Source organism: Talaromyces rugulosus, chromosome I (assembly GCF_013368755.1).
Source record: "Talaromyces rugulosus chromosome I, complete sequence".
NCBI lineage: Eukaryota > Fungi > Ascomycota > Eurotiomycetes > Eurotiales > Trichocomaceae > Talaromyces > Talaromyces rugulosus.
Window position 1 is genome coordinate 1,149,763 of NC_049561.1, and position 23,817 is coordinate 1,173,579.

Here is a 23,817-nt window from a genome sequence, read left to right on the forward strand (position 1 = left end):
CCAACCAAAGCGTTGCGTTGCCTTAACTGGTATCGTGTGTTTGTCCAGTCTAAACCTTTTCATGTTTGTAACATGGAAAGGCTACGAATTTCAAGTCTAAAACCACGCACAACCGTGGTCCATATTTACTTCGTATGTTGCTGCTGATAGGCTGACTGACGCGTCATTATTAGGCAATGATAGTCCTAATTTAACAGTTAGTTACTATTCCTGTCTGTCTCAACGGCCCTTGTCCTCTGTCTCACCTGCTGTGCCAGGTTGAATGCGCCTTTGTCCACGTTTCAGGAAGCCGATGTGCCACCATGGAATTACCATCATTTTTCTCCTCGGTCTGCAACGGATCCATTGTCTACAACGCCTCGTGGAATCGTCTTTCCACAAAAGCCAAGAGAGACTTGTCTGCAAATAGACAAGCGCTGCTGGCTAGCCCTGCAACCCTGCAAGCCCTTGGGTCTTGGCTCCGGTTTTGCGTCTACCGAGCCCACTTTTTTGTCTTTTCTGCCCTGGTTTGTGGCCTTGGCTTCCCACTAGACCATGATGAAGAAAGCCTGTTCTACCGGGAGGGAAAGAAAAACCGGATGTACCTGGCCCAGACCGGCCTGGGCTGTGCAGTTCCCCTCTTGCGGTCTGGTCCCCGGCCATGTCGTATAAAACTCTTTGTCTGCGCGCTGCGGCACTCCCGGACTGACCCTCGCGCTGTTGAGGATGCGATCCGGGGATCGCAAGACGAATCACTGATATACACTGTTGAGCCCTCGGATCGTATCGGCTACTCCGTACATCGTTGACAACACCGGAGTCTTTCCTGTCGACCATTCTAAATGTTCAGCGCTCGGCCATAGAAAGAGGGCATGCTAACGTATAGCGACACTCTCCTTTCATTTACTTGAATCGTCTTTGACGAACCACACTCGTTCACCAACCACCTACTCGCGCCTAATATAATATACATAATACGACTACTACTCTTTGTTAATCTGTTGTTTTCCGGTGCTCTCCTTCTCGCACAACCATGCCGCCATCACCTATTGGGATCAGACGCGGACTGGCCGGAGTCGCATTGCATCTGACATTAATCTTATTCTTAATTACCAGCGGGCGCAGTTCGCCTACCGAGATATCAGAGGAGTTATCCGACTCACCCGAGGTGAACGAGCACATCACACCGTCTACAGCAGACGTAGACGCAGAAGGACAACCACTCGTGAAGCGGTCCAGCTCGTTCCCAACCGCCTTTGACACGCTCGGGAACAACTTCACGGAGACGAGCTGCCCGGACTTTTTTCATACCTTTCTCAACGATACCACGTATCAATCATGTCACGCAATCGCGCCCCTTCTCGAGAACTCCAACTCCTTCTTCAAAGCCATGGGCTCTCCAAGCACTCTCGATCCCCTTCTCGATACTTCGTGCTCGGCCAACATCACCGAGTGCTCGACCTTCATGACGAACATGGCCTCGAACCTCACCGATAACAAAAACTGTGGCTCGGACTACCAGCTAGGAAACCCGGCTGTGGTCCAGGCATACGACAGCATGGTTTCATACGGCCCTATCGCAAAGGCGGCCTGTCTCAAAGATCCGTCTACCGAGAAATACTGCTTCACCGAGGCGGCTACCAATTCCTCCAACGTCGCCAACTTCTATCTTTACCTTTTACCACTAGGCAACTCTCTCCCCGGTGGTAGTCGACCAACTTGCAACCAATGCACACAAGCGACCATGCAGGTGTTTCAGCAATCAGCCATAGTCAAGGGCAACCCTCTGGTCAACACCTACCTCTCGGCCGCAGAAATCATCAACGTCAACTGCGGACCCGGCTTTGTCAACGCGACTGTTAACGTCGGAACTCAAGATGCCACCAAAAACGGCTCCTCAGCGGGTAGCCGATTGGGGATGAGCCCGTCTTTATCATCCGCGGTTATTTGCTTACTTTCTGTTGGCGGGATGCTTCTCGCATCCCTATAAGACTGCCACAGTCTTGTTCACCTAGATTGTCTTTTCATCCGCCATTATAAAACACTCCTTCCCTCACTTTACTTTCACAACGACAACCACCACTCCTTTTCTTTATTCAATTTTGATCGGACGTTTCTCCATCATTAATTCTGCTTTCAGCGATTTGGCGTTTTCTCTTCTGTGGAGTCCAAATTTGTCCATGTATTATGAGCTGACAGCAAGCGACGTTTGAATTTTCTTGCTTTCTGCCAGTTAATATAATAAATCAACGCAATATATACTTCATAGCAAAACAGTATGCGTAGTATACATAGTATGCAAGTGTTAGATTAGACGAATCAAAAGACAGCCGAGGGCCCACATGCGGCTTCCGCGGACTCCGGTGCGTCACTCCCAAGACTGCAACAGGCCAGATCAATCACTGTTTCTGCACTGCACATACATTCTCCTGCAAATAATCAACCTGCATATATAAAACTCTATATGAGACATGCAGCGAGATGTTGACGAAACCGGGAGGGACGAGAATACCCCAACGTGGCGGGCAGTAAGCACCATCCGACCTGCTCGTTAACAAATCTATACCCTAACCGGAACGAACCAGTGCGACAATTGTCGGAACAGAAAGGTATTGCATGACTTCCATATTGGGAGTTTACTATCATGCTGATTTTATTCAGATAAAATGTGACAAGAGATCGCCCTGCTCGAATTGCAGGGCGTCAAGTATAGTGTGCCGCACTGCTAGTCGTCCTAAGGAACAGCGTCAGCGCATTCTGATATCTGATCAATAGTATGGAGCAGCTTATTTTCCATGTGTGTTTATGCTTCTGTTTGTTAATCCTTATTTGCATAGTGAGAAGAAAATAGAGGCCATCGAAGGCCGATTGGCCCATATAGAAACTCTGCTGGAGAATCTCACCTCGCTTTCGGCTGCAATTCCTGCCAGGATGCTGGCAACTCCTAGCATGTCATTGCAGTCATCGTCGTCGCCGTCAAAGGCGCAATTAATCCCTCCTCCCTCGACTCATCCCTCAATATCGTCGGCAGCAGCGTCGTCAACTTCATTATCCCGGGCAAGGCGTGACACAAAACCGAATGCCGCGTTCGAAGGAGATTCATCGTTAAGAGCACACTCAGTACACGCAAGCCGAGTCATTGAGAATGCCATGAATAGTGACACTGGGTTTGGCCCGAACCCGGAGATGCAGGATGCTCTTGTGGCGCTTCGGAATTTGATTGAAAAGCAGCATTCTGGGTCTGTTAATCAGGATTATCGATTTGCTGCCCCCCAGCATGGCGACGCTTCGACGGTGGATATCTCATCGGTCAAGATGCCGGCTATGGAATCTGTTGTTGGAATGTTGCGTATTTGCAAAGGTAAGCCAGAAACGGCACGATAAGATAACATGCATATTGATGCCTGCTTTTAGAAACGCAGAATTTCTTGGATCTTCCCTTTATCGATTTCGAGCAATTCAATGAACTGTGCAAAAAAGTATACTTTGCCACGGAGGACTACTCTGTTGCCACCTTTGCCCTAGTAAATGGCGGGCTTTATCATCTCTTCAAAGGCCTGGCTTTTCTGCAAGGCAAGGAATTCCCCGAAGCTTCCGAAAACGTGAGCATATGCCGAACAAATCTAGAGTACGCTCTCAGTCGGTTCAATATCTTCACGGCGGCTACCAGTGAGAACCTGCAGGCACTTCTTATTGGGGTTGGTGATCTTCTTCCGTGTTATTCTTCTCTGTCTAACTGTTGGCCTAGGCATCGTACGCGATAGACATATCACAGCCTTCACTATGCTGGGCGCTCACCTCGACGGCTGCTCGTCTTTGCCAAACGCTTGGATACCATCGAACTGTAGGAACAGCGGGCGATAACCCCTTGGACCTGAAGCTCAGAAATCGGATGTTTTGGTTCACCTATATCTTGGACAAATGCCTCTCGCTGCGCCTTGGACATTCGTCGATTCTGCAAGATTTTGACATTACCCTCCCTCTCCCCGAGCCATCTGCCGATTCCAAAATGAGCATGTGGGACAGCATGTACCACCACTGGGTCAAAATTGGCTATTTTCAGGGCCGCATATACGAAGAACTCTACTCTCCTCGCGCACTTTCCGGACCCGCTGCAGATCGCACTCAGAGGGCCAAACAATTAGTTGCCGATATGCAGCTGTGGTATCAAGATGTTGCGCAGATTGATCCGTCGCGCGCGTACAATCCAGTTTACTATGAAGCAGCCGCGTCGTCGTCGGAAATTATGTACTACGGTCTTTCGACGCTTGCGTACAGGGCCGTGCCGCCGGGTCCGTTGGATAGTTCGATTATCTTCAGCAATGGGTGCATTGAAACAGCGCGAGCGGCGTTGAGGGCACATCAACGCAATTCCGAACGATATAAGAATAGTAACAGTCATATCTGGCATGGATATATTTCTTGGTAAATCACTTTTTTCCTTCTCCTGCTTCCTCTGGCTATCAACTAATATTGATTTTTAGGGTCTTGATCAATTGTCCTTTTACCCCATTCATGGTCTTATTCTGCCACGCAATTGCCACTGCCAACCTCGAAGACCTCAAATGCCTCGGAGATTTTGTATCGTCTCTCCAGTCGCCGGGCGGAACCGTCGAAGCCGCCGAAAAACTCTGGCGTCTCTGTCAAGTCTTCCACCGCGTGGCGGAGCTATACATTAAGACAAAAATAAACCACCAGGAGATGTACCAGCAACAACAACAACATACTCATCTAGATCCAGGTCATCAATCGCAAGACGCATTCCAACAACAGCAGCCTTCTGTTAAACATGCCAACGACGAAACTCTATCAGACTTCAGTACACCAAAATTCGCACCCCTTCAACAGCAACAACAACAACAGCCTCCGCCATTCGCTACAGATGACTTTGAGCCATATCTTAGCGCCCTCGGATTTCCGAACGCCGCTGGCTTTCTGAATATCGGGGACCAAAACATGGCGACAGAAACTACCGCCGAAGACTATAGTAGCAGTAATGCTCCCAACGGGGCAAGTGATAACATCGGGTCATGGCTTGGAGGAGACTCGTTTTCCTTGGAGAATTGGTTTACCGGGAATGTTAACATTATGTCCCTTGTCGAGACGGATTTGTCTAATTTTGGTGGGACTGGGTAGTTGGTAGTGCACTCGGCTACTTCTTTGACTATTCTCTGCTGCGTACATACATAAAAAGAAATCCAGAGCCTCTCCGAGAACCATAAGATTCCCGGAGGCCGGGGAAACCACCTTTCCGAGGGTCCAATGCAGTGGTGTACCACTACAGTATGTAGTCGAGTTCGGGGTTTTCGGGAGAAAGAATGATGCTGTAATTTGAGGCGATGTATATCAGATAGTCAGGAGGCGGAGATTTGCTGTTCTATCTTGATGGCATCACTCTTCCCAATGTCCCTCTCGACGTGGTGGTAAATGAATACAGCGATTAGCAGCAATCACGCGTGGAGTCGGAAATGCAAAAAGGCATAGTTGAAAAGGATCGAGATTTGGTGCTGGCAATGGGGTGGGATCTGAAGCAAAATCTGAATGAAAGTCTGAAATTAAATCATGAGAACGACAACGAAATCACATTCAAAACATTCATGATTTCTCTCCGCAAAACATCGACCAATTCGTACGATTAAGTGTTGAGTATAGTAGAATAATTATCGTTGAATCCAAGAAGCAAAACAATCGTACAACCTGATTGATTTGCCCTAAGTGGGTCACGTGGAGTATAAACGGAGCCAAAAAATTAAAGCTCTGGTTCCCGTCAAGTTAGTACGTACTATCCCCGCACCAGGCTCCACCGATGGAATGATGTCGGGATCGACGCTTTGTCACGATTATTACAAAATCCTTGAAATCCCGCAAACAGCGGATTCTGCCTCTATTACAGCAAGTTATAGGCGTCTGGCAAGGCTCCGGCACCCTGATAAGAACCCTAGCGCTACTGCTACATCTGACTTTCAGCTAGCAAGCATATTCTTTTCTGTTGTAACCTATCATTACCTAACACCATAGTAGCTCCAAGAGGCATACTCAACCGTTAGCGATCCTACCAAACGCAGAGAGTACGACGTTCAATATGCTACGGCCAACTTCCATCATACGACGTCACCTCAAGCAAAACGATCAACGACGGATACACCTAAGGCAAGCGAGAAAGAGACACGACGATATGATATGCAACAGAAACTGCAACAACTCAAGAGCCAATTATCAAGGCAGGAGAATGAGTTGCATAATGAGAGGAAACGTTTGAGTTCATTAGACAGAGAAGTTCTCGATTTGCAAAGAGAAATAGAGAACATAGTAAGGGAACAAGCTGGGAAAATGTCATGGTGGGGATACCTCGGTTCTTTTCTTGAAACAGAAGAGCAGAAAACAAGACGAGACCTTGAACGAATTGAGAAGACCGCGGCGTGCAGAATTAAAGAGGCCACCATCAAACGACAAAAATATCGTGTTCAGAGCAATGAATATGCCATTCAATCTACCAGAGAAAGCATACGCTCGATTGAGACTGATATTAGAATGGAGAAATTCAGAGAAGAACAGGAGAGAAGAAAGATGGAGGAAATCCGTCGCAACAGAATGAAAGAAGAAATGAAGGCACGCGAAAAAGAACAAGCCGACAAAGAAAGGCGCAACAGAGAGGACTCGTGCAAAGCATCACAGACCAGCAGCAACCAAAATCCTCGTACCAAAGATATATGCCTCCATCAACGTTGGTGGAATCAGATTGATGGTCGCATCGTTTGCAGTCACTGCTCGGTTTGTACCCGAAAGTTCGCTTTCAAATGCCCCGGCTGTGGCAAGTTAGCATGTGCTTCATGTAGGGACATCATGAAACGGAATAAACCAGATTGGGGCAAGAGGTCGGGGGCCAGTAATTACAACTCATGGTATTCAGGTTTTACCGGGGATGACGACTATTTTTATTCAGATTGATATTAATCTTGTTTTACACAGCACATGATTCCGGATGCTTAACATCGCCATGTATTGGTACTGTTGAGATTATATTAAGATTTAAAGTTCTATTTTATTAGGTCTAGATAAGATCTATTTGTTGTACTGTCCATAGATGATGAACATGATTTCCCGGCGAGTTGGACTCCTCTTTTATAATATAAGCAGTCCTTAGTTGTGCTGCATGATCTAGTCATGAACCATCCATGCGATCTCCGCATTACCGGCGATATGTATAATCGGCGATTTACTAGGGGAGGGTCTCGAAGGGATATCCCATCTAGATTACTGTAGGATGATATAGTGCGAATTCAAATCTATGTGTCTGTACTGAGATATAGCAGAATTGGAAGGAGAAAAGCCTCCACGTCGAGGGCCGGTCTATAAACGATTAGGTTCATTACGGAACGCTTCAGCATGATTTAAGTATTCTTTTCCAAATTTTGCTGATAATTTTATTTTGAATATGTTACTTTCGACTTGAGAATATGCCCTATAGCCACTAGCTTCCAAAGTCTTCCTAAACGTATTCCGAAATGATAAATTGTATTTTCTCAATTGTGGGATGTTTATCAAGTATGCTTCATCTTTAAGAGGAATTCAAACTGCTCTTCAGCTGCCTTATCGGTTTTAAAAACACCAGTCTTACAGCTCGTGATTGTAACACTGTTAGTTTTTTGAACCCCCCTGGTCATCACGCACATATGGACCAACTCCATCACAACTATCACTCCCTGCGGATGTAAAATTTCTTCGATGGCTTGAGATATCTGCTGTGTGAGACGCTCTTGAACTTGTAGTCTTCGTGCGTAGATCTCTGCAATTCGAGCCAGCTTGGACAAGCCTAGTATCCTACCATTAGGGATGTACGCAATATGGACCTGTTTTTCATCGTTAAACCATGGGCTGGTTTGGTACTAGGGTCTATACCTTGCCCCAGAATGGGAGCAAATGATGCTCACATATACTGAAGATTTCGATGTCCCGGACCAAAACGATTTCGTTATGATCCGCTTCGAAGATGGCTTTTTTCGCAACATCATATATGTTTTCTCCGTACCCCTTGGTGAAAAAGAGCATCGCTTTAGCATATCGTTGGGGGGTTTTGAGTAAACCCTCCCGAGAAGGATCTTCCCCTACGTCTTCTAGGATGTTTCGTATACTAATCGCCATTCTGGCCTCTCGGGATAAGTCTGAGTCGCCGGATAAGTCTGCGTCGCCATTAAGGCCTTTGTCATAAAGTCTTATTAGCGACCGACTGAATTATAGACGTGTGGTGTTGTATACATACTTGGGTTACCCTCATCAGCGACTCCCGTAGGATTGCTCTTATCAAGGTCGGTAATTGTTTCATTAACGATCGGCTTGTCTGAGGCTACAATTTTCATGTGGTCTCCAATATGGGTCACACAAAAATCTGTGTGGAAGTTTTCCATTGCTAGTATGGATTGTCCGTAACTCTCAAGGTTGGCTTTGAATTTGATGGTATGATGGAATCTGACTCTACTAGATACTAGTGGGTAAAATGAGACGGTAAATACGTTATCTAGGAGCAGTAAAATGGATAAACAGGGAAACCCGCGCAGGTTCTTCTCTCTTGCACACTTGTTTTCTTTCTTTGCTTTTTGGGAACCGGGATGATTTAGATTCAAGTTTTAGTGAGTTATGATCGGTCAAAGCAGTTACCCCGAAATATGAGCTGATAAGGGTTGCATATTACGTGAGTTGTTTAGAATGCGTTGCGATTTGTTGCCTCGTTTTTCCTGACGAATCATTATCGGGATATATATTGATACATTTCAAAGCATATAATTTTGAATATGAGCTAATGAGAGATGTATATTAAGTGCTTCGTATTTTAGGGTTTGTGATTTGTTGCCTCGTTATCCACCCCGGCTGCAGTATATCATATATACAGAACGATGCATTTTTGACGTGGCAATGTTGTGTAACATGCCTACAAATTTAAATAGTTGCAAGGGTATAGGCAGCTCAGGAAGATGGACTAGACTTAAAAAGGGTTAGTCGAACTCATCTAATGGCCCCTAGTACTGCAGCATACTGAAAAAGTCAGTATACATAATAACTAAAGATGCACGTCACCCAACAAGATAAGTGTAGCAGCTGTCTGACTTGCTAAATCGTCCGGCTTCCCAGTAGGATTGACGCCTTGTTTGATCACAGATTTATCGTACGAGCGGCAAGCGGGCGTTCGCATAGCAGGAGTCCAGACCTTCAAAGATGGATTGAATTAAGCACCCGACCCCATCAAAATGCGCCTACACAGACGTTTCTGTTGCACTCAATAGCAGCACCTCGTGACATTATCGTTAGTTTCTGTCTGCTTCAGACTCTGCTATTTCGGCCTGCACCAAAACTCGGCGTCATCTTTAACACTTACAAAGCGGGTACTCAAATAAAATGAACAGCCTCGACTCACTGAAGCGAGCCCTCAGACAAGAAGTCCAGGAAACCGGATTCTCCGCGAAGCGCACATTGTCTAATACACAGTACAGCGCCGGTTTCAATATCTTGTTGCAAGACTCGGGATGGATGACGTACCAAAACTTCGTCATCCCTCAATTATGTCAGCTACTAACATCTTTCTTCAAATTGCGTGCCAGCATCTCAGTTTTGGAGATTGGACCTGGTCCGAAGAGTGTGATTGGATATCTTCCAAAACATTTGAGGCGGATCGTTAGAAAATATACGGCGTTTGAGCCTAATATATTATTTGCTACAAAACTGGACGAATGGCTTCGTTCTGAGACAGATTCTCCGCTACCCTGTCTAACGAACTTGCCTGATATTCATAAAATTCCATTCAGTGGGGGCGACGACATAGAAAGTGGTCGGAATGATGAAAGATACGACATCATACTATTTTGTCACAGCATGTATGGCTTGAAACCAGAACATAGATTCATTCAACGAGCCCTGAATATGCTTGTCGAGCAGCCACGTCACGGCATAGTGGTAGTCTTCCACCGTGACAGACCCATTCAACTTGGAAGCATGGTGTGCCATCGGGTAGCTTCATTTCCTAACGGAGAAGTTCGTGTGGCAAATCGCGACGGAGAACTGGACTCTTTTGCTTCCTTCTTGGCAGGATTCGTCATGCAAGACGCAATTATGGATAAAGATATTCAAGCCAAGTGGCGTGCAGTGTGTCGCAAATTAGGATATAAAAAGGAATTCGACCCAGATCATCTATTCTTCGGCTCACCCAACATCATGGTGGCTTTTACTCAAAAGGCGGACAGGTTGGGAGAGATAATGGCGCATGTGCCGTTGACGAGGGACGACAGAATAGTCAAGAACTGGGAGGCTCGCCTTCACTGTGCTGCCTCAGTTTTGAGACCGACTGAGATTGCACAAGTCCAAAAATGCGTTCGATGGGCTCGAGGACACAACGTCAGTTTAACCGTCCTCGGTGGGGGCCATAGTGGACATTGTTTATGGCCGCACGTTGTCTCGGTTGATATGGGCTCCTTTGACCGTGTGCATGTGCTGGCAAGAGAAGAGGGACAGGAGCAATCAAGTCACTTGGTAGTCGCCGAAGCTGGTTGTAAAACAGGAGATATTGTGAGGGAGACCATGGCGGCTGGCGTGACAGTACCTTTGGGCTCTCGTCCAAGCGTAGGTGCAGGGCTGTGGCTACAAGGGGGCCTGGGACACCTATCAAGATTATACGGTCTCACCTGCGACGCCATCGTAGGTGCCGTGATAGTCAGCACCTCCAGTAAGGTCCTCTGCGTTGGGCTCGTTCCTGATCAACTCCAGCCGGCTGACGCCATTCGCCCGGAAAACGAATCTGATATCCTATGGGCAATTAAAGGCGCTGGAACCAATTTCGGCATCGTGATCAGCGTAACTTTTGAAGGGTTCGCCGCTCCAACCTATTTGTGCCAAAGTTATGTGGTCTCGCTGAGCGATCATGTCGATGCCCAGCTCAAACTCGGTGATTTTGACAAGCTTCTCGCTAGCCAGCTTCCGCGCAACTGCTCTGCAGACGCATATCTTTACTGGGATGCCGGAAAGCTGCGTCTTAGTGTGACGACGCTCGAATCTCACCAGAGCAAGTGTGACTTTGCGCCAACCACAGCTATCACCACGCCCGCTCTTGCATATTTGGAGCAGGCAGGAGACCCCAGGTTCGTGAATGGTGTGGAGCTGTTCGATACTGAAATGTACATGTCCACCATGCATGGCGGAGGACACGGCGGTGGCAAAACCTCCTCTTTCAAGCGATGTATTTTTTTGAAACATGTCGGAAAAGCAGAAGTCGCTGATATCCTTGTAACAGCAATTGAAACACGCCCTACACAACTTTGTTATCTCCATCTACTCCAAGGTGGCGGGGCTATTGGCGATGTTGCGCCGAAAGACACCGCATTTGGTTGCCGGGAATGGGATTTTGCCTGTGTGATCACTAGTGTCTGGCCTCGCGAACAAACTGATATCGCGCCATGTGCTGTGCAGTGGGTCTATAATGTTGCGGAGAACTTGATGTCTGTGAGTAGTGGAGCTTACGGCGCTGATCTTGGGCCGGATCCTAGAGATATCGTGCTATCAACAAAGGCTTTTGGACCAAACTGGCAGCGACTCGCCACTCTCAAACAAAACCTAGACCCACAAAACGTTCTGGCTTACGCCTGCCCGATTCCGAGATTAAAGCTCATTGTTCTCGTCACGGGTGAAAGCGGCGCTGGTAAAGATTATTGTGCTGAGATATGGGCTTCCGAATTCATTGGATATACCCAAAAAACCATCACGGCGTGTGTAATCAGCATTAGTGATGCGATCAAACGAGAATACGCGGTGGCTACCGGTGCTGATATCAAAAGCCTGCTTTGGAACCGTACCTACAAGGAGCAACATCGGCCAGCGTTGACCAAGTTCTTCCAGGAAAAAGTGCGGCAACAACCTCGTCTCCCGGAACAGCAATTTTTGAACGTGGTGAATAATAACACGGATGTGGATGTTTTACTGATCACGGGAATGAGGGACGAGGCGCCAGTCGCCGTCTTTTCTCATCTGTACCCTGACAGAAGGCTCGTCGATGTTTACGTTCAAACAAGTGAGCAGACACGGCGAAGTCGCCACGCTGGTAATAATAACGAAGATAACGACAGTGGAAACACCGAAACCAGGCCGAATAAAACTCGATTAAATTATCACCCTAGTTTCATCTTCGAAAACGAGGAGACCGGAACTAGGGCGGCAGAATTGTTCGCTTCAAACTGCCTGCTTCCATTTTTCCACGAGGATTTGCAGAAACTAGATAGTATGGTGCGCCGGGTACCTAACTTTCCACGTGTAGACATCGAGTTCCGCCATGTGCTCGGTATTTCTCAGCAGCCGGATGGGCTGAGATTAACCACATCTTTACTTAGAGACCAGTTCAGCGGTGATTGGGGCAACATCGATACGGTAGCATGTTGCGAGGCTGGCGGTTTCGTCTTTGCCTCTCCCGTGGCCTTACAAGCTGAGGTACCTTTGACACTGATGCGCGATGCCGGCAAGCTTCCCCCGCCTACAATTTCCATAGTCAGGCGCTCGTCTTATATCTCCTCGTACACGATACCCAATGAGTCAATAGCTAAAGAGAAGCGAATTGAAATGCAGCCGGGTATGCTTTCTAGTGGCTCCCGAGTGGTGATTGTGGACGATGTCCTTTCCACAGGAGAGACGCTCTGTGCAATGTTACAGCTACTAACTAAAACCGGCATCAATATTGAGAATATTCACATCATGGTTGTGGCCGAATTCCCAATTCACAAGGGCCGGGAACGATTGCGCCAGCGGGGGTTCGGCAAAGTCCATATCCAAAGTCTCCTAGTTTTTGACGGTGCTTAAAAACTAAAACTTGGAATTACAAGGAGTCTTAGTAATCGGCTTGCAGGCTTCTCGGACACGTTAAGTTAGTGTTTATGGCCAATAGGCCTATAGGTCTTGCTGCAGCTTCCTGAGTACACTGTTATATTAGTCTTGTGGGCCTTGGTGCTGGCCTTGCTGCAGATTCTTAATTTGTAATTGGAATATCAAAAATACAAGTAATTTCTATATGGATTATAATTCAATTTATAATATATTAAGAAATATAAATATATTGATTTTTTATAACATATCAGGTTTCTGTAACTTGTAAGTAGTTTGAACTTGTAGTTAGTTTATAACTTATAGGTTGTTTGTAATTTGTAAGTGATTTATAACTATTTATATTTTGCAATGTTACTATATTACCAATATATTATAGAAAGTCAATATACATATCAATATTTGCAATGGTAAGGTATGTGTAGATTTCTTGTAGCGTTGCAAAACAACGCAACGTTGCCGCAACGCTGGTTGCACGGTATCCGTGTTCTTCAAAAACCGGTATTGGAGGCTTCGGTTGATATATTTCAACACTTGATACTGGTAATCCCAGAAAAATCCTTTCGAGCAACGCCATCGTCTTGACTGACCAAAAGACAGCGCAATTTTTCAGGTTCACTGGTAGGAAGATCCTCTACTAATTTCCGGAACCACTGTGTAATTCTACTTCGCTCTTCTCTTGCACACTCGTCCAGGCCATCAAGGACGATGTATGCACTTTTGCATTTTTTGAAAGCAAAGTTTAAAAGCTCTTCAATCAGAGACGGCGAAGTAAGTTCCGTTTCGGTACTGCTATAGCACTTTTTGTAAAAATAGAGCAACAGGCCTCTATCCTGTTTGAGGAATTGTGCGAGGAGGCTCCGAGCAAGTGCAGGGAAATTGTTCCGATCGGAGTCATTGCGTTTGAAGTAAAAGAACAACACTAACGGAGTGGGCGTGAGCTTCTGGGCTTCCTCTATGACAAGGGAGGCGAGAACATTCTTTCCTATTCTAATGTTAGCGCCCCATTTTAAACATCAGTGCGAAAGTTGGAGTAACAACCTGTACCAGGTAGACCGCTGAGCCAGAGTAATGGCGGAATTGCAGGAAATTGTGGGTCAAACCACTTTTTGAAGGTCGGATTTTCCAAGAGCCATTGTCCAGTGCCTGGGTTATCTTTTCGGATCTCGGAAAAACGATAGTGATCAGTGTCGATATTCGTTGCCCTCAGCCATTCGTATACGGCTTCGGATCGTCTTAAATCTTCATCCTTCATTTCGGTTTCGAATCGACGATCTTCTGTTCGCCGAGACTCATGAAAGTCTTCAATCTGACTGGGGCTGGCCTCACTCTCAACGAGGCTTCTATATCGACCTATTTCGGAAACGATACTATAGAAGCGAAATTTAAGCGTGTTCCATGTGACTTTGAAAAGCTGCTTCCATTCTGTACAATGACCATTAGCAAGACGAAAAATTCGTACAGCGGGAAAAAGAAAAGTGATACAGACGTGGCTGCTGAAAATAGTCCAGTACAATGTGGTGAAACTCGAGGATTTTCTCATATATGGGGAATATAATTCGACCCATTTGAGGGTTGGCACTGAAGTAATTCTTATACTGTAAAAGAAGTGGCAGGTTCTCTCCAATGCTTTCGTATATGCCAAGAAGTTCGCTGAAGGCCTCAGTGTCCGCGCTTACTACCTGCTCTCAGAGATCAGCAGTTGAGACCTTTTAAAGCGACGAAGAAACCATACCTGTAACAAGAACCTGATGGGCCCCTATGGAGAGATGAGTTCTTATGTCACAGTTTCCTATTTCCGGAATCACTCACCCAGATAAAAGGGACAATTTCATCATTACTGAAGAATACCTTGACCACATTTTCAAACTGCCTGACTGCCTCTAAGAAAGGTTTCAAGCGATTTAGGTTCTGTGGCCGTCGTTCCGAGTGTTGCCTAGCTTGTATATCCCCAATGGTATTTTCTAGCTCTTTGAATGTGGTAATCCTAAAAGTTTCTCGTTCTCTTCTCTTCAATGTCTTTTTGAATTCCTCGAGCAAACTCTCAAATTTTAGCTGGTAAACGTTGCTGGCCATTTTTGGCAATTTTATTGCAGTAAATTAGTATTCAAAATACAGGGATCAAAACCGTAAGTACTATAAAATGCTTACGAAACTCAATTGGTGCGGCTCTGTGTCACCTCGTGGAGAGTCGTTCTTCGAATTCTAGGGAAATTGGAAGAGGGGTCTACAAAATTAGATGTTGTTAGACATACGGGGTGCTGAGTTGGCTAATTGACGGGCTAATTGGGGAGAAACACGTATCATGGAGGGGTTGTATTTGCAATATTCTTCCCCACTGGCACAAATACATCAGATGTTACACAAAGCCCGGAAGAATGCGGCAGCTTGACAGGGTTAAGTTGTCAATAGTCTGGTGGCTCGGATCCAGGCTCGGCCAGGATACTAATTGTTCAGCCTTGTTTGGAAAAAGGAAAAGTCAAACAGCTAACTACGTATAGGCGAAGAGCCTGAACTGTAGCCAATAAGAATAAAGGCCGCCTGGCCACTTGTATTTTCCTTTTTCTAAAGCAGTAGGGATCGCTGGGCTGTGTTTTACTATAGAGCTGGGCCCCCGTTGATTTTCTGGCCAATGATTAATTGGCTTCTCTAGTCGATAGCCTCTATAAATTTGTCTTGGCAAATTTCACAACTTGGGCTCGAGAAAATCCTCTGGAGCTGTTGAACTGAAAAATACCATGCAGGGTGAGCCCTCAAGGGCTGTTTAGTCGAGCAATAAAAACTTGATAAAGGCCTAAAACACCTTCTGCTGCTCGAACCCTACTACAATGCAATCATTTCTGAGCGACGTCTTCTCAACAGCGAATACATTAGAGTTTTCGCCGACATGTGCATTTGACTGGCTTGAAGCGGAGGAACAAAGCTATACCCCCTCTAGGTTTACACTACCAAGTATCCAGCAGGCCAGACAGGCGTCGAATCTTGGAGTAAACGAAATCACATGTTTCGCCGGTGTAAAGCTATTCCTCTTCCAGTGTCTGCCCAGGCTAACTTTAGCTCAGATTATTAGTGTGAAAGTGCAAATATCCAACATACATATCTAACACAAACCGACTTAAGGAAAAAGAGTATAGACTCAGCACAATCCTTCACTCTGGTGCAATATAGCGATTAAAGTATAATAAATAGAAATTTATATAGTTAAATAACACTTTATATAGTAATCTTTATGTTTTTGTTATTAGAAGGCAAGTTCACATCTAGGCATTTATACCCAGTAAGGATTGGATGACAATACTGTACTCCTATTGTACAGAAACCTCGACAGTTCTCGTAGAGATCAACAAAGATGAGGCCAAAAGTGGTATTATTGCAGATTAAATGGGTTTAGGAAAGTCACTCGTCATCCTGTCCACAATTGTCGGTTCTCTTGACCGTGCAGAGAATTTTATCATCGCTGAGAACCAGCTGGCCCAACCAAAGCAACACTCATTGTAGTACTATCTTCGCGTAAGTAGTGACTCAAAGGATATTATTTACATCTAGTTTTGATAGACAACTGGGTTGACGAAATCCGCAAGTATGGCCTATTTGATTCATAGTCACCTAGCTAACTGGTGAAGTACGATACAAAATGATTGATGGGTCACTCTCTTTGAGAGGTCGTATTAAAGTGTTACAAGACTTTCCTTCCCCTGGTGGCGCAAATATTCTACTAATGACTCTAGGAACGGGCGCAGTAGGGCGAGTGTTCTATGATAATGTTGTTTAACGTATTGTTATTAACAATTAGCAGACTAAATCTTGCAGTTGCATCACACATCTATCTTTTAGAGCCACAATGGAACCCGTCTATTGAATCTCAAGCGATTGGAAGAGCACTTCGACTCGGCCAGACAGCTCAAGTCGTTATTGTCCGATACATTATGAAGGGTACAGTCGAACAGGTCTGAACTCGGCTCCGTAGTGTTTTTTGTTCCAAAGCTGACTAGTTGCAGAGCAGTGTCTTGTCTCGTCAAAGAAAAAAGCTGCAACTGGCGCATGGTGGATTTGGCAAAGAGAAGGGCCAGTCGTCTGAAAGCCTTCAGTCGCTTCTGGTAAGAGAAGTCTCGCGATTGATAGATAGGTCCTTGGCCATATTGACGTTTTAAGGATATTTTCGGCGTTGATCCGGCCTCTGTCTCACGATAAGGTATCTTCTTATTGCCTATTGAAAGTTATATTTGCTATGATACGCCTTTGCAGCGGAAAGGAGAGGGGGTACATCGCAATGATACATGTACATGTACCAATAGGTTAAAACACCAAATACTTAAATCAATTGCCCTAGCCTGAAATCATTAAAAATACATCAATTCATCGAACCGAAATTTACCAAACATTGAACTAGACATCAATAAACAAAACAGCAAGTATTTTCCCTCGCGGTAAATCGATATATACAACGAAAAAAACTCCCTCGTCATAAAAAAACTATTTGCACCATGCCCTCAGAAAACCTCCCGAGTTTACCGACGAGAACATAAAACGACCAAAAGGATATAAACTCATACAAGGCATAGCTGATTGAAGAGAAGAGGGAAAAAGTATAAACATGCCACAAAATCGACCGAAAAAAAGACTGAAAAAGAGGTCATTAGGGGGTTAAGGCTCAGGTGAACTCGACGCTGTGCTGTGCCTGTTGTCTCGCTCGTGCCTGAGCCCGTTCTGCCCTGCGTCTCCTCCGGTTATTGGCATAGTCGGCACTGGCTTCAGTTCCCGTCCACGTTCCGGGGGATGTCAAACTCGCCGTAGGAGGGTACTGCATATTCGACGGAGCGGGAGGAACCGACATCTGACTCGTAGCAGCATGCGACATTGGCGGAGGGGCCAATGGAGCAGGTGGTGGTGAGATGGGCGCCACGGACGCTGTTGCTGCGGATTCTGCTGCGAGGGCGGCTGCTTGTTCTCGTTGGGTTTGTTCTGCCTGACGACGCTCCATCTCCTCGACTCGTCGCCATCGATCAGATCCCCCTTCGTTGCCGGACAGGGAGCTGGCGCTGCCGCGTCTCCGAGAACTGTGTCGTTCCCTTGAGTGCCGCTTTGCTTGTCTGTTGGCTGCTGCCTCTTCTTCGGTCAGTCTCCGGAGAGTGACGTGTCTGCCATCATTATGCATTTTGACCTTGACAGACACTGGTGGTGAGGAAACACCGTCGTGTCGTCTTCTGCTACTGCTACGACGGCGGCTAGCCGACCCTGCAGCGGCTCCTGCAGCGGCTCCAGTGACGGCAGATTCGAGATCTGAATCAAAAACGCTTTCCGGGGGTTGTCCATGTTGTGGAGGGGCGGGTGGAATAGTCGATGTATCGTCCCTCACACCGCCACTGACCATGGCCTCCTGGGTACGGTTGTCTGGGCGGGCTGGTCGCGGTGTTATGTCGGACGTCATTTCGCTAGATAGCACTGATTGCGATGGCTTCTGTCTTCGTGGGACAAATCCATCTCCACTTTGTTTCCGCTGACTGTTCGCCCTAGCCACTTTTTCTTCTTCTCTGTCTCGACGTTTGATATCCTCTATACGACGCTGCTCGTCGTCGTCTTTTCGGCGTTTAAATAAGTTCTTGACTGCAGCAAAGGCTCCAGCACCTAGGATTGCGTTACGAGCTCCATGCCCTTGGTCTTGCTCGGGATGCGTATAGTAGCTATAATCCATGGAGCTGTAGCTCTGCCGTCGGCCGGGATGTAGGTACGGGCCTGGCGTGCCAGCAACTGGGCGACCTTCTTCAACGCGACTTATGGTGTCCTCACTCATGCTATCACTGTGTGCATGTGGCGCCGGTCGATAGCGACCCGCTTCATTGTCGCTCTCACGTTTCCGTCTTCTATCCCAAAACGATTTCGCCAACGCCGCGGCACCAGCAACAGCGCCAACTTCGACCAGACGCTTTCCCCATCCGGTTTTGTGCCCCTCGTCAGAGTACTTTTCGTCCATATAAGAGCTTTGGATATCCTCTTCAGCATGGTCATGGGATCGACGACTTTTGAAAAGTTTCATTAATCCGGCACCTGCCACTACTGCAGCAGCTGTTTTTCCAAGTCCACTGTGGCGTTTTTCTTCTGGAGACGACGGTCCGGACATGTAGCTGCCTCGGCTATCGTAATCAGAGCCATAGTCAATTCCACCTTCGTCGTAGCGATAAGAGAGGATGAAGAACAGAGCAAGCCAGAAGAAGCCTGCAACTGCGAATAGAATGAAAAGCGATTTTGGAGAGCCGTAAAGAGTCAGTCCAAGAGGGATCTGGACAATTCCTAGAATGGCTGTAGCCCGTCCTATCCATCGGTGAATCTAGAGGCGGTCAGATATATATATTTATGTATTAAGCACAACGACAAACATACCACTAATTTTAGAGGCGACCGGTGACGTCTTTTCCCCAATTCTACCTTGTGGGAAAACCAACCCCAAAGGGCCTGGAATATAATCAAAACATATATAGCAAGTCCAATGCCATGATGTGGATTCGTCAGGCTTCGCCGGGGTCCGACAGCAAACCAGCCCAGGATAAACACGACAGTCGACAGGAGCAGCGTCAGCACCTGCAGCCAGGCGTGGTATTTGTATGCCCAGTAGCGGTTCCATATGGAGTAGTATCGAACAATCAGAATTGCGGCCGGCACAAATCCGAGGAAGACAATCGTGGCGATGATACCGTGTGCGAGTATCATCGAGTGATAGCCGGGCATATCTCGAAAGCGGTTACCCATCCCTATTAAATCAGTATGGTGTTTACTATATATATATATATATATATATATATGAAGTGAGAAATACACACCATTGTATCTCATCGTATCAAAGTTGACTCCCATCAAGTTGGGCAGCAGAAAGGTATTCCGTGTGCTGTCCCAAGTTCCGTCGCCGACGTACATCGTGTCAGATGCATAGACACTGCTCCCCGGGGGAGAGAGGGTGTCTGACATCTTGTCGAAATTATTTAAATCCTATCTCAGTTTGCGTCCAGTTTCCACGTGGGAGGTCGTTAAAGCTGAGGAATGCTAGATTCAACAGAGGAGATCCTGCGAGATCCCCCGCTTGGAGGAATGCACCATGCGACGTCAATGGAAAAGTTGCAGTACGTTTCGATCGGACTGATTGGATGTATTCAAGAGCAAGTAACACTTTTTGTACGGTGAATTGAAGACGACGATGGAATCGATGGAATCGATGAGTGATCACACGGAGCAAGACTTGGTCCAGAGAGATCTAGCCAGTAAACGAGTGTAGTCGGTTAAAGTACGACGTGAAAGTGAAAGTTCCGTTATAGGGCAGGGCCATGTGAAGGTTGTGAGCAACAGATTGATGCGAACAGAAGCAGAGAGGATGGTGGAGAGACAGACAGATCCTTGGGCTGGACACAACAGTTTGCTGTTTCGAGCTTAGTGAAAGAGCGACCCGCGGGGACGGGCTGCGTTGTCGCGGACAACGGGGCCGCTAGCTGTAAGGGGTTAGTTCGTATCGTGATCTGGCGGACTCGGCCTAACCCGATGTGGCAACTGAAAGATCCAGACTCATCTCCATTCGAGACTCCAAGCAACGCATTCTGTAAAAGAGACTTGGAGATGCAGCATGATTATACGCGCATCTCGTGACTACAATCACCGTTCAAGTCGCGGTGTTGATAAGTACTACATATAACCCCGAATCGGCCCGAGATGCGCAGAATATGGCGGTGTGAACAGTAACATTGCAAATACTTTGATCCCCACAGGCAACTTATTTTAAATATATTCGTCCAATAATCTATAAAGACCATCTGGATATTTGAAGCATTTTTAAAATAAATTTCATATCAACCGTAAGTTTATTCGAATATTGATCAGTGTAAAATGTAAACCGCTTATCTAAGATTAGCTATCAGCATGACTAAGCTGGATCGCGTGCTTCTCTCCTCTGGTCTCACCAGCTGATGGCGACACCGCAACAACATCATCTGTAGATAGCAACACTTCCTGTACCAGTTACCAGCTGTAGACGACGTGCTGTTCGCAGTCTAATACGCGGTCACCATGCCGTCCGAGAGTCTGCAGGTCTTTGTCAAGGCCGTATCACGGTTCGTTATCATCCCCTCGCGATGACCTCAATACGTACTGTACTGACTGGGTCTATCTGTGTATAGTCTGCTGGGCTGGATTTAGTAAGTATTGAGCAAGCCAGAATATAGTCATAGTCATAGTCTAACTGAAAGAAAAAAAAAGTATGCTGTGCTGGTCGCTCTCATTCTATCCCCAGCCCATCAACAACTTCCGGCGCCGCTCCACATACGGTCTGGCCATCGACTTCCCAACCATCAACGTGCTTGGCTTCGTGTGCTACGCCATCTATGCCGGCGCATTTCTGTACTCGCCGCTGATCCGCGAGCAATATGCAGCGCGCAACCCGGTTTCGCCAGAGCCGTCGGTGCGGTTCAATGACTTTGTGTTTGCCGCGCATGCGGTCGTTTTGAGCGCGATCGTGTACTCGCAGTTTTTCCCCGCGGTTTGGGGATTCAAGGTTGCGCGGTACCAGCGAGTAAGCAAGCCGGTGGCCGGGCTGTTTTGGGGGTCCTTGGTGGCCGTTGCGGGGTTGGTTTTGATTGTGCTGAGGGCGAGTCCGGATGGGGGGAGTGATGCCTCGTCGTGGGCTTGGATTGATGTGGTATGTTTTTTGTTTTTTCTCCTTCTTTTTCTTCTCTAAAATATTCAAGGTGGTGCTAATGGTATAGCTCTACGGGATTTCCTACGTCAAAGTGGTCGTCACCGTGGTCAAGTACATCCCGCAGGCATGGCTCAACTACAAGCGCAAATCGACAGTGGGATGGGACATTCGACAGATTCTACTTGATCTCTCTGGGGGCGTGCTGTCGATTGGCCAACTAGTCTTAGACTCGAGCTTCGAGGCTGACTGGAGCGGGGTAACAGGGAACCCGATCAAGTTCCTGTTGGGCAACGTTTCCATTATCTTTGATGCAGTTTTTGTCGTGCAGCACTATATCTTGTATAGACACCGGTCAGGGGAAACGACAGGGGAGGAAGAGGAAGATGATGATAACAAGGGTCCAGATTTGAGAACGCCTCTGCTTTCGGAAGACGGCGGTCTTCCTCGATGAATAACAGTGGCTGAATACGTCAACTGGTGTTGGACAGTGGGGGCAGGAGATATAGTTGGGATCTTTAAAATGAGACAATTTAGCAGGGAGACTAGAGGAACGCAACCATGGAACGGGTCTGATCACGGATCGATGCTTCCACCACGAGGGATTTACAGATGAGATGGTGAATGGAGAAGAAGACTAAATTTATTTATTATTATTATTATTGAATGACTCGAAGAGAACAGAGCAGCCCACCCCACGTGAAGTCGGGACGCAGGAGCCGGCTTTCAATAGTTGCGGCTAGTTGCACCCTGCGCGGGGCTGACAAAAACTCTGAGAGCGCCGTCGATCAGGCGCATTAATGGGACTGCGCTGCATGACGAGCAAGCATGCGAATCCTTTATATTGCAATTGCGTTTGCAATTACAATGTGCCATTTACAAATTGTGAGTGTGTGTATACACATGTACATGTATACACATACATACACAGGCACAAACTACATATACCAGTGACTCGATAAACGTGTACGAACTTACCAAGTGCTATATAGGACAATCTAATTATGGGCCACGGAAGCGGCCAGCCGAGTCAATCCCATGGGCTGGCGACTAATGATCGCCCATCTAAGTTTGCACTTGCATGTGTCTAGGTGGGGGAGAGAATCTTAATTCCTTCCAAGCAGCCCAGTTACATTCTCCGTTGGATGTTGGAAGATTTCTCTTTTTGGCCTTTAACCCATGGCTCTCGGCATGACTCGATTCGACAGCAGCTCCGGCCGTGCATAGCTATCTCCCCGTAATGTGCTAAGGAAGACAGAGACACAGAAAATACACTTTGGCCTCTTGCAACGAGACCGCATGAGACTATTGCCCGTTGCTGCTAGTTGTCAAGGAAATCCTGCAGTCCCACCTTGCTAATGCGTGAACAAATGGCACTTCGTTTCTTCTATGTAAGGCACATGGTGTGACTGCCGGGATAATATTATCTCTTGTGCTAACCACGTTGCGTAGATCATGTTGATGTAACGACATAAATAGTACTAGTAGTAGTATAACTGAGCACACAATAATACCGAGTACGAAGTGCACAGTACGAAGCCATATACGAGCAACTAGTAATTACCCAGCGTAACCCCAAAAAAAACACAAATTAGGTTGAACGGCGCTATGGCTCTCGGTGGGCCAGACTTTCTGGCGATCGTGACCCAGTGTTTTTGTGTCTCTGATTAGCCAAGACCTGCACGCTGGGGGAAGTGATGTAACCGGATACGTACAGTAAACTTAAATGCAAACTCTGACTGCAGAATTTCAAATTTCTTTCCGACATGTTGGATCTATTTGAATAGTGTGTGTTTGGAGTGTTGGCAGATAGATATTCGTGTACGAAGTTAAGGGGGGGGGGGGGGGGGGAACTCAACAGGACATTATGAAATGAATCACCATTATTCTAAAGCAACCGATGGGACACTGTGGTCCGCGTCGTACATGTAGATTATGTACGGGCCATTCCGAGACTAGGATAGGGCCAGGGTCAGGTCAGGCCAGGACTAAGGCTGGGGCGACAGTTCGTTGTTTGGCGTGGGATCCTGCATGCAGCGTGGCTGGCAAAAGGATCATACTCCTCTTGATCCTTAGCGCGCTCAACATGTGCGTAGTGGAGACCAACGTTATGTCTGATCGAAAGCCGGCGTTGGTGATCATACGAGCTAGGGCCGTGGTATATAACCGTCTTACATCTCGATCTTCAATGTTTGTCGTCTTACCATGCTATATTCAATATCATATATTACCTTATACCTTATACTTGATATTCATCCCTTGATATCAATTATTCAATTTTCATCTATATCATGATTGATGGTCAAGACCCCGTCAAC

The 23,817-nt window shown here is 46.7% G+C and overlaps 6 protein-coding genes across 6 annotated transcripts; 3 read left to right on the forward strand and 3 right to left on the reverse strand.

Moving 5' to 3' along the window:
* Positions 1–1,012: 1,012 nt before the first annotated feature.
* On the forward strand, positions 1,013–5,115 carry TRUGW13939_00387 (uncharacterized protein; the record flags this gene model as incomplete). Its single annotated transcript, XM_035483595.1, has 6 exons — positions 1,013–1,921; positions 2,641–2,753; positions 2,817–3,340; positions 3,394–3,677; positions 3,728–4,404; positions 4,464–5,115. 6 exons carry the CDS (start codon positions 1,013–1,015, stop codon positions 5,113–5,115), a joined length of 3,159 nt encoding a protein of 1,052 aa, XP_035339488.1.
* Positions 5,116–7,520: 2,405 nt separating this feature from the next.
* On the reverse strand, positions 7,521–8,336 carry TRUGW13939_00388 (uncharacterized protein; the record flags this gene model as incomplete). Its single annotated transcript, XM_035483596.1, has 3 exons — positions 7,521–7,829; positions 7,879–8,177; positions 8,240–8,336. The coding sequence occupies 3 exons, from the start codon at positions 8,334–8,336 to the stop codon at positions 7,521–7,523; spliced, it is 705 nt and encodes a 234-aa protein (XP_035339489.1).
* A 1,033-nt stretch (positions 8,337–9,369) lies between these two features.
* On the forward strand, positions 9,370–12,807 carry TRUGW13939_00389 (uncharacterized protein; the record flags this gene model as incomplete). Its single annotated transcript, XM_035483597.1, has 1 exon — positions 9,370–12,807. The coding sequence occupies one exon, from the start codon at positions 9,370–9,372 to the stop codon at positions 12,805–12,807; it is 3,438 nt and encodes a 1,145-aa protein (XP_035339490.1).
* A 548-nt stretch (positions 12,808–13,355) lies between these two features.
* TRUGW13939_00390 (uncharacterized protein) lies at positions 13,356–14,904 on the reverse strand (the record flags this gene model as incomplete). Its single annotated transcript, XM_035483598.1, has 5 exons — positions 13,356–13,813; positions 13,876–14,253; positions 14,318–14,510; positions 14,564–14,587; positions 14,641–14,904. The coding sequence occupies 5 exons, from the start codon at positions 14,902–14,904 to the stop codon at positions 13,356–13,358; spliced, it is 1,317 nt and encodes a 438-aa protein (XP_035339491.1).
* A 2,575-nt stretch (positions 14,905–17,479) lies between these two features.
* On the reverse strand, positions 17,480–19,788 carry TRUGW13939_00391 (uncharacterized protein; the record flags this gene model as incomplete). The annotated part of the gene is made up of 3 exons (XM_035483599.1): positions 17,480–19,153; positions 19,207–19,574; positions 19,644–19,788. The coding sequence occupies 3 exons, from the start codon at positions 19,786–19,788 to the stop codon at positions 17,480–17,482; spliced, it is 2,187 nt and encodes a 728-aa protein (XP_035339492.1).
* Positions 19,789–20,874: 1,086 nt separating this feature from the next.
* Positions 20,875–21,953, forward strand: TRUGW13939_00392 (uncharacterized protein; the record flags this gene model as incomplete). The annotated part of the gene is made up of 4 exons (XM_035483600.1): positions 20,875–20,918; positions 20,985–21,002; positions 21,064–21,502; positions 21,570–21,953. 4 exons carry the CDS (start codon positions 20,875–20,877, stop codon positions 21,951–21,953), a joined length of 885 nt encoding a protein of 294 aa, XP_035339493.1.
* Positions 21,954–23,817: the final 1,864 nt, after the last annotated feature.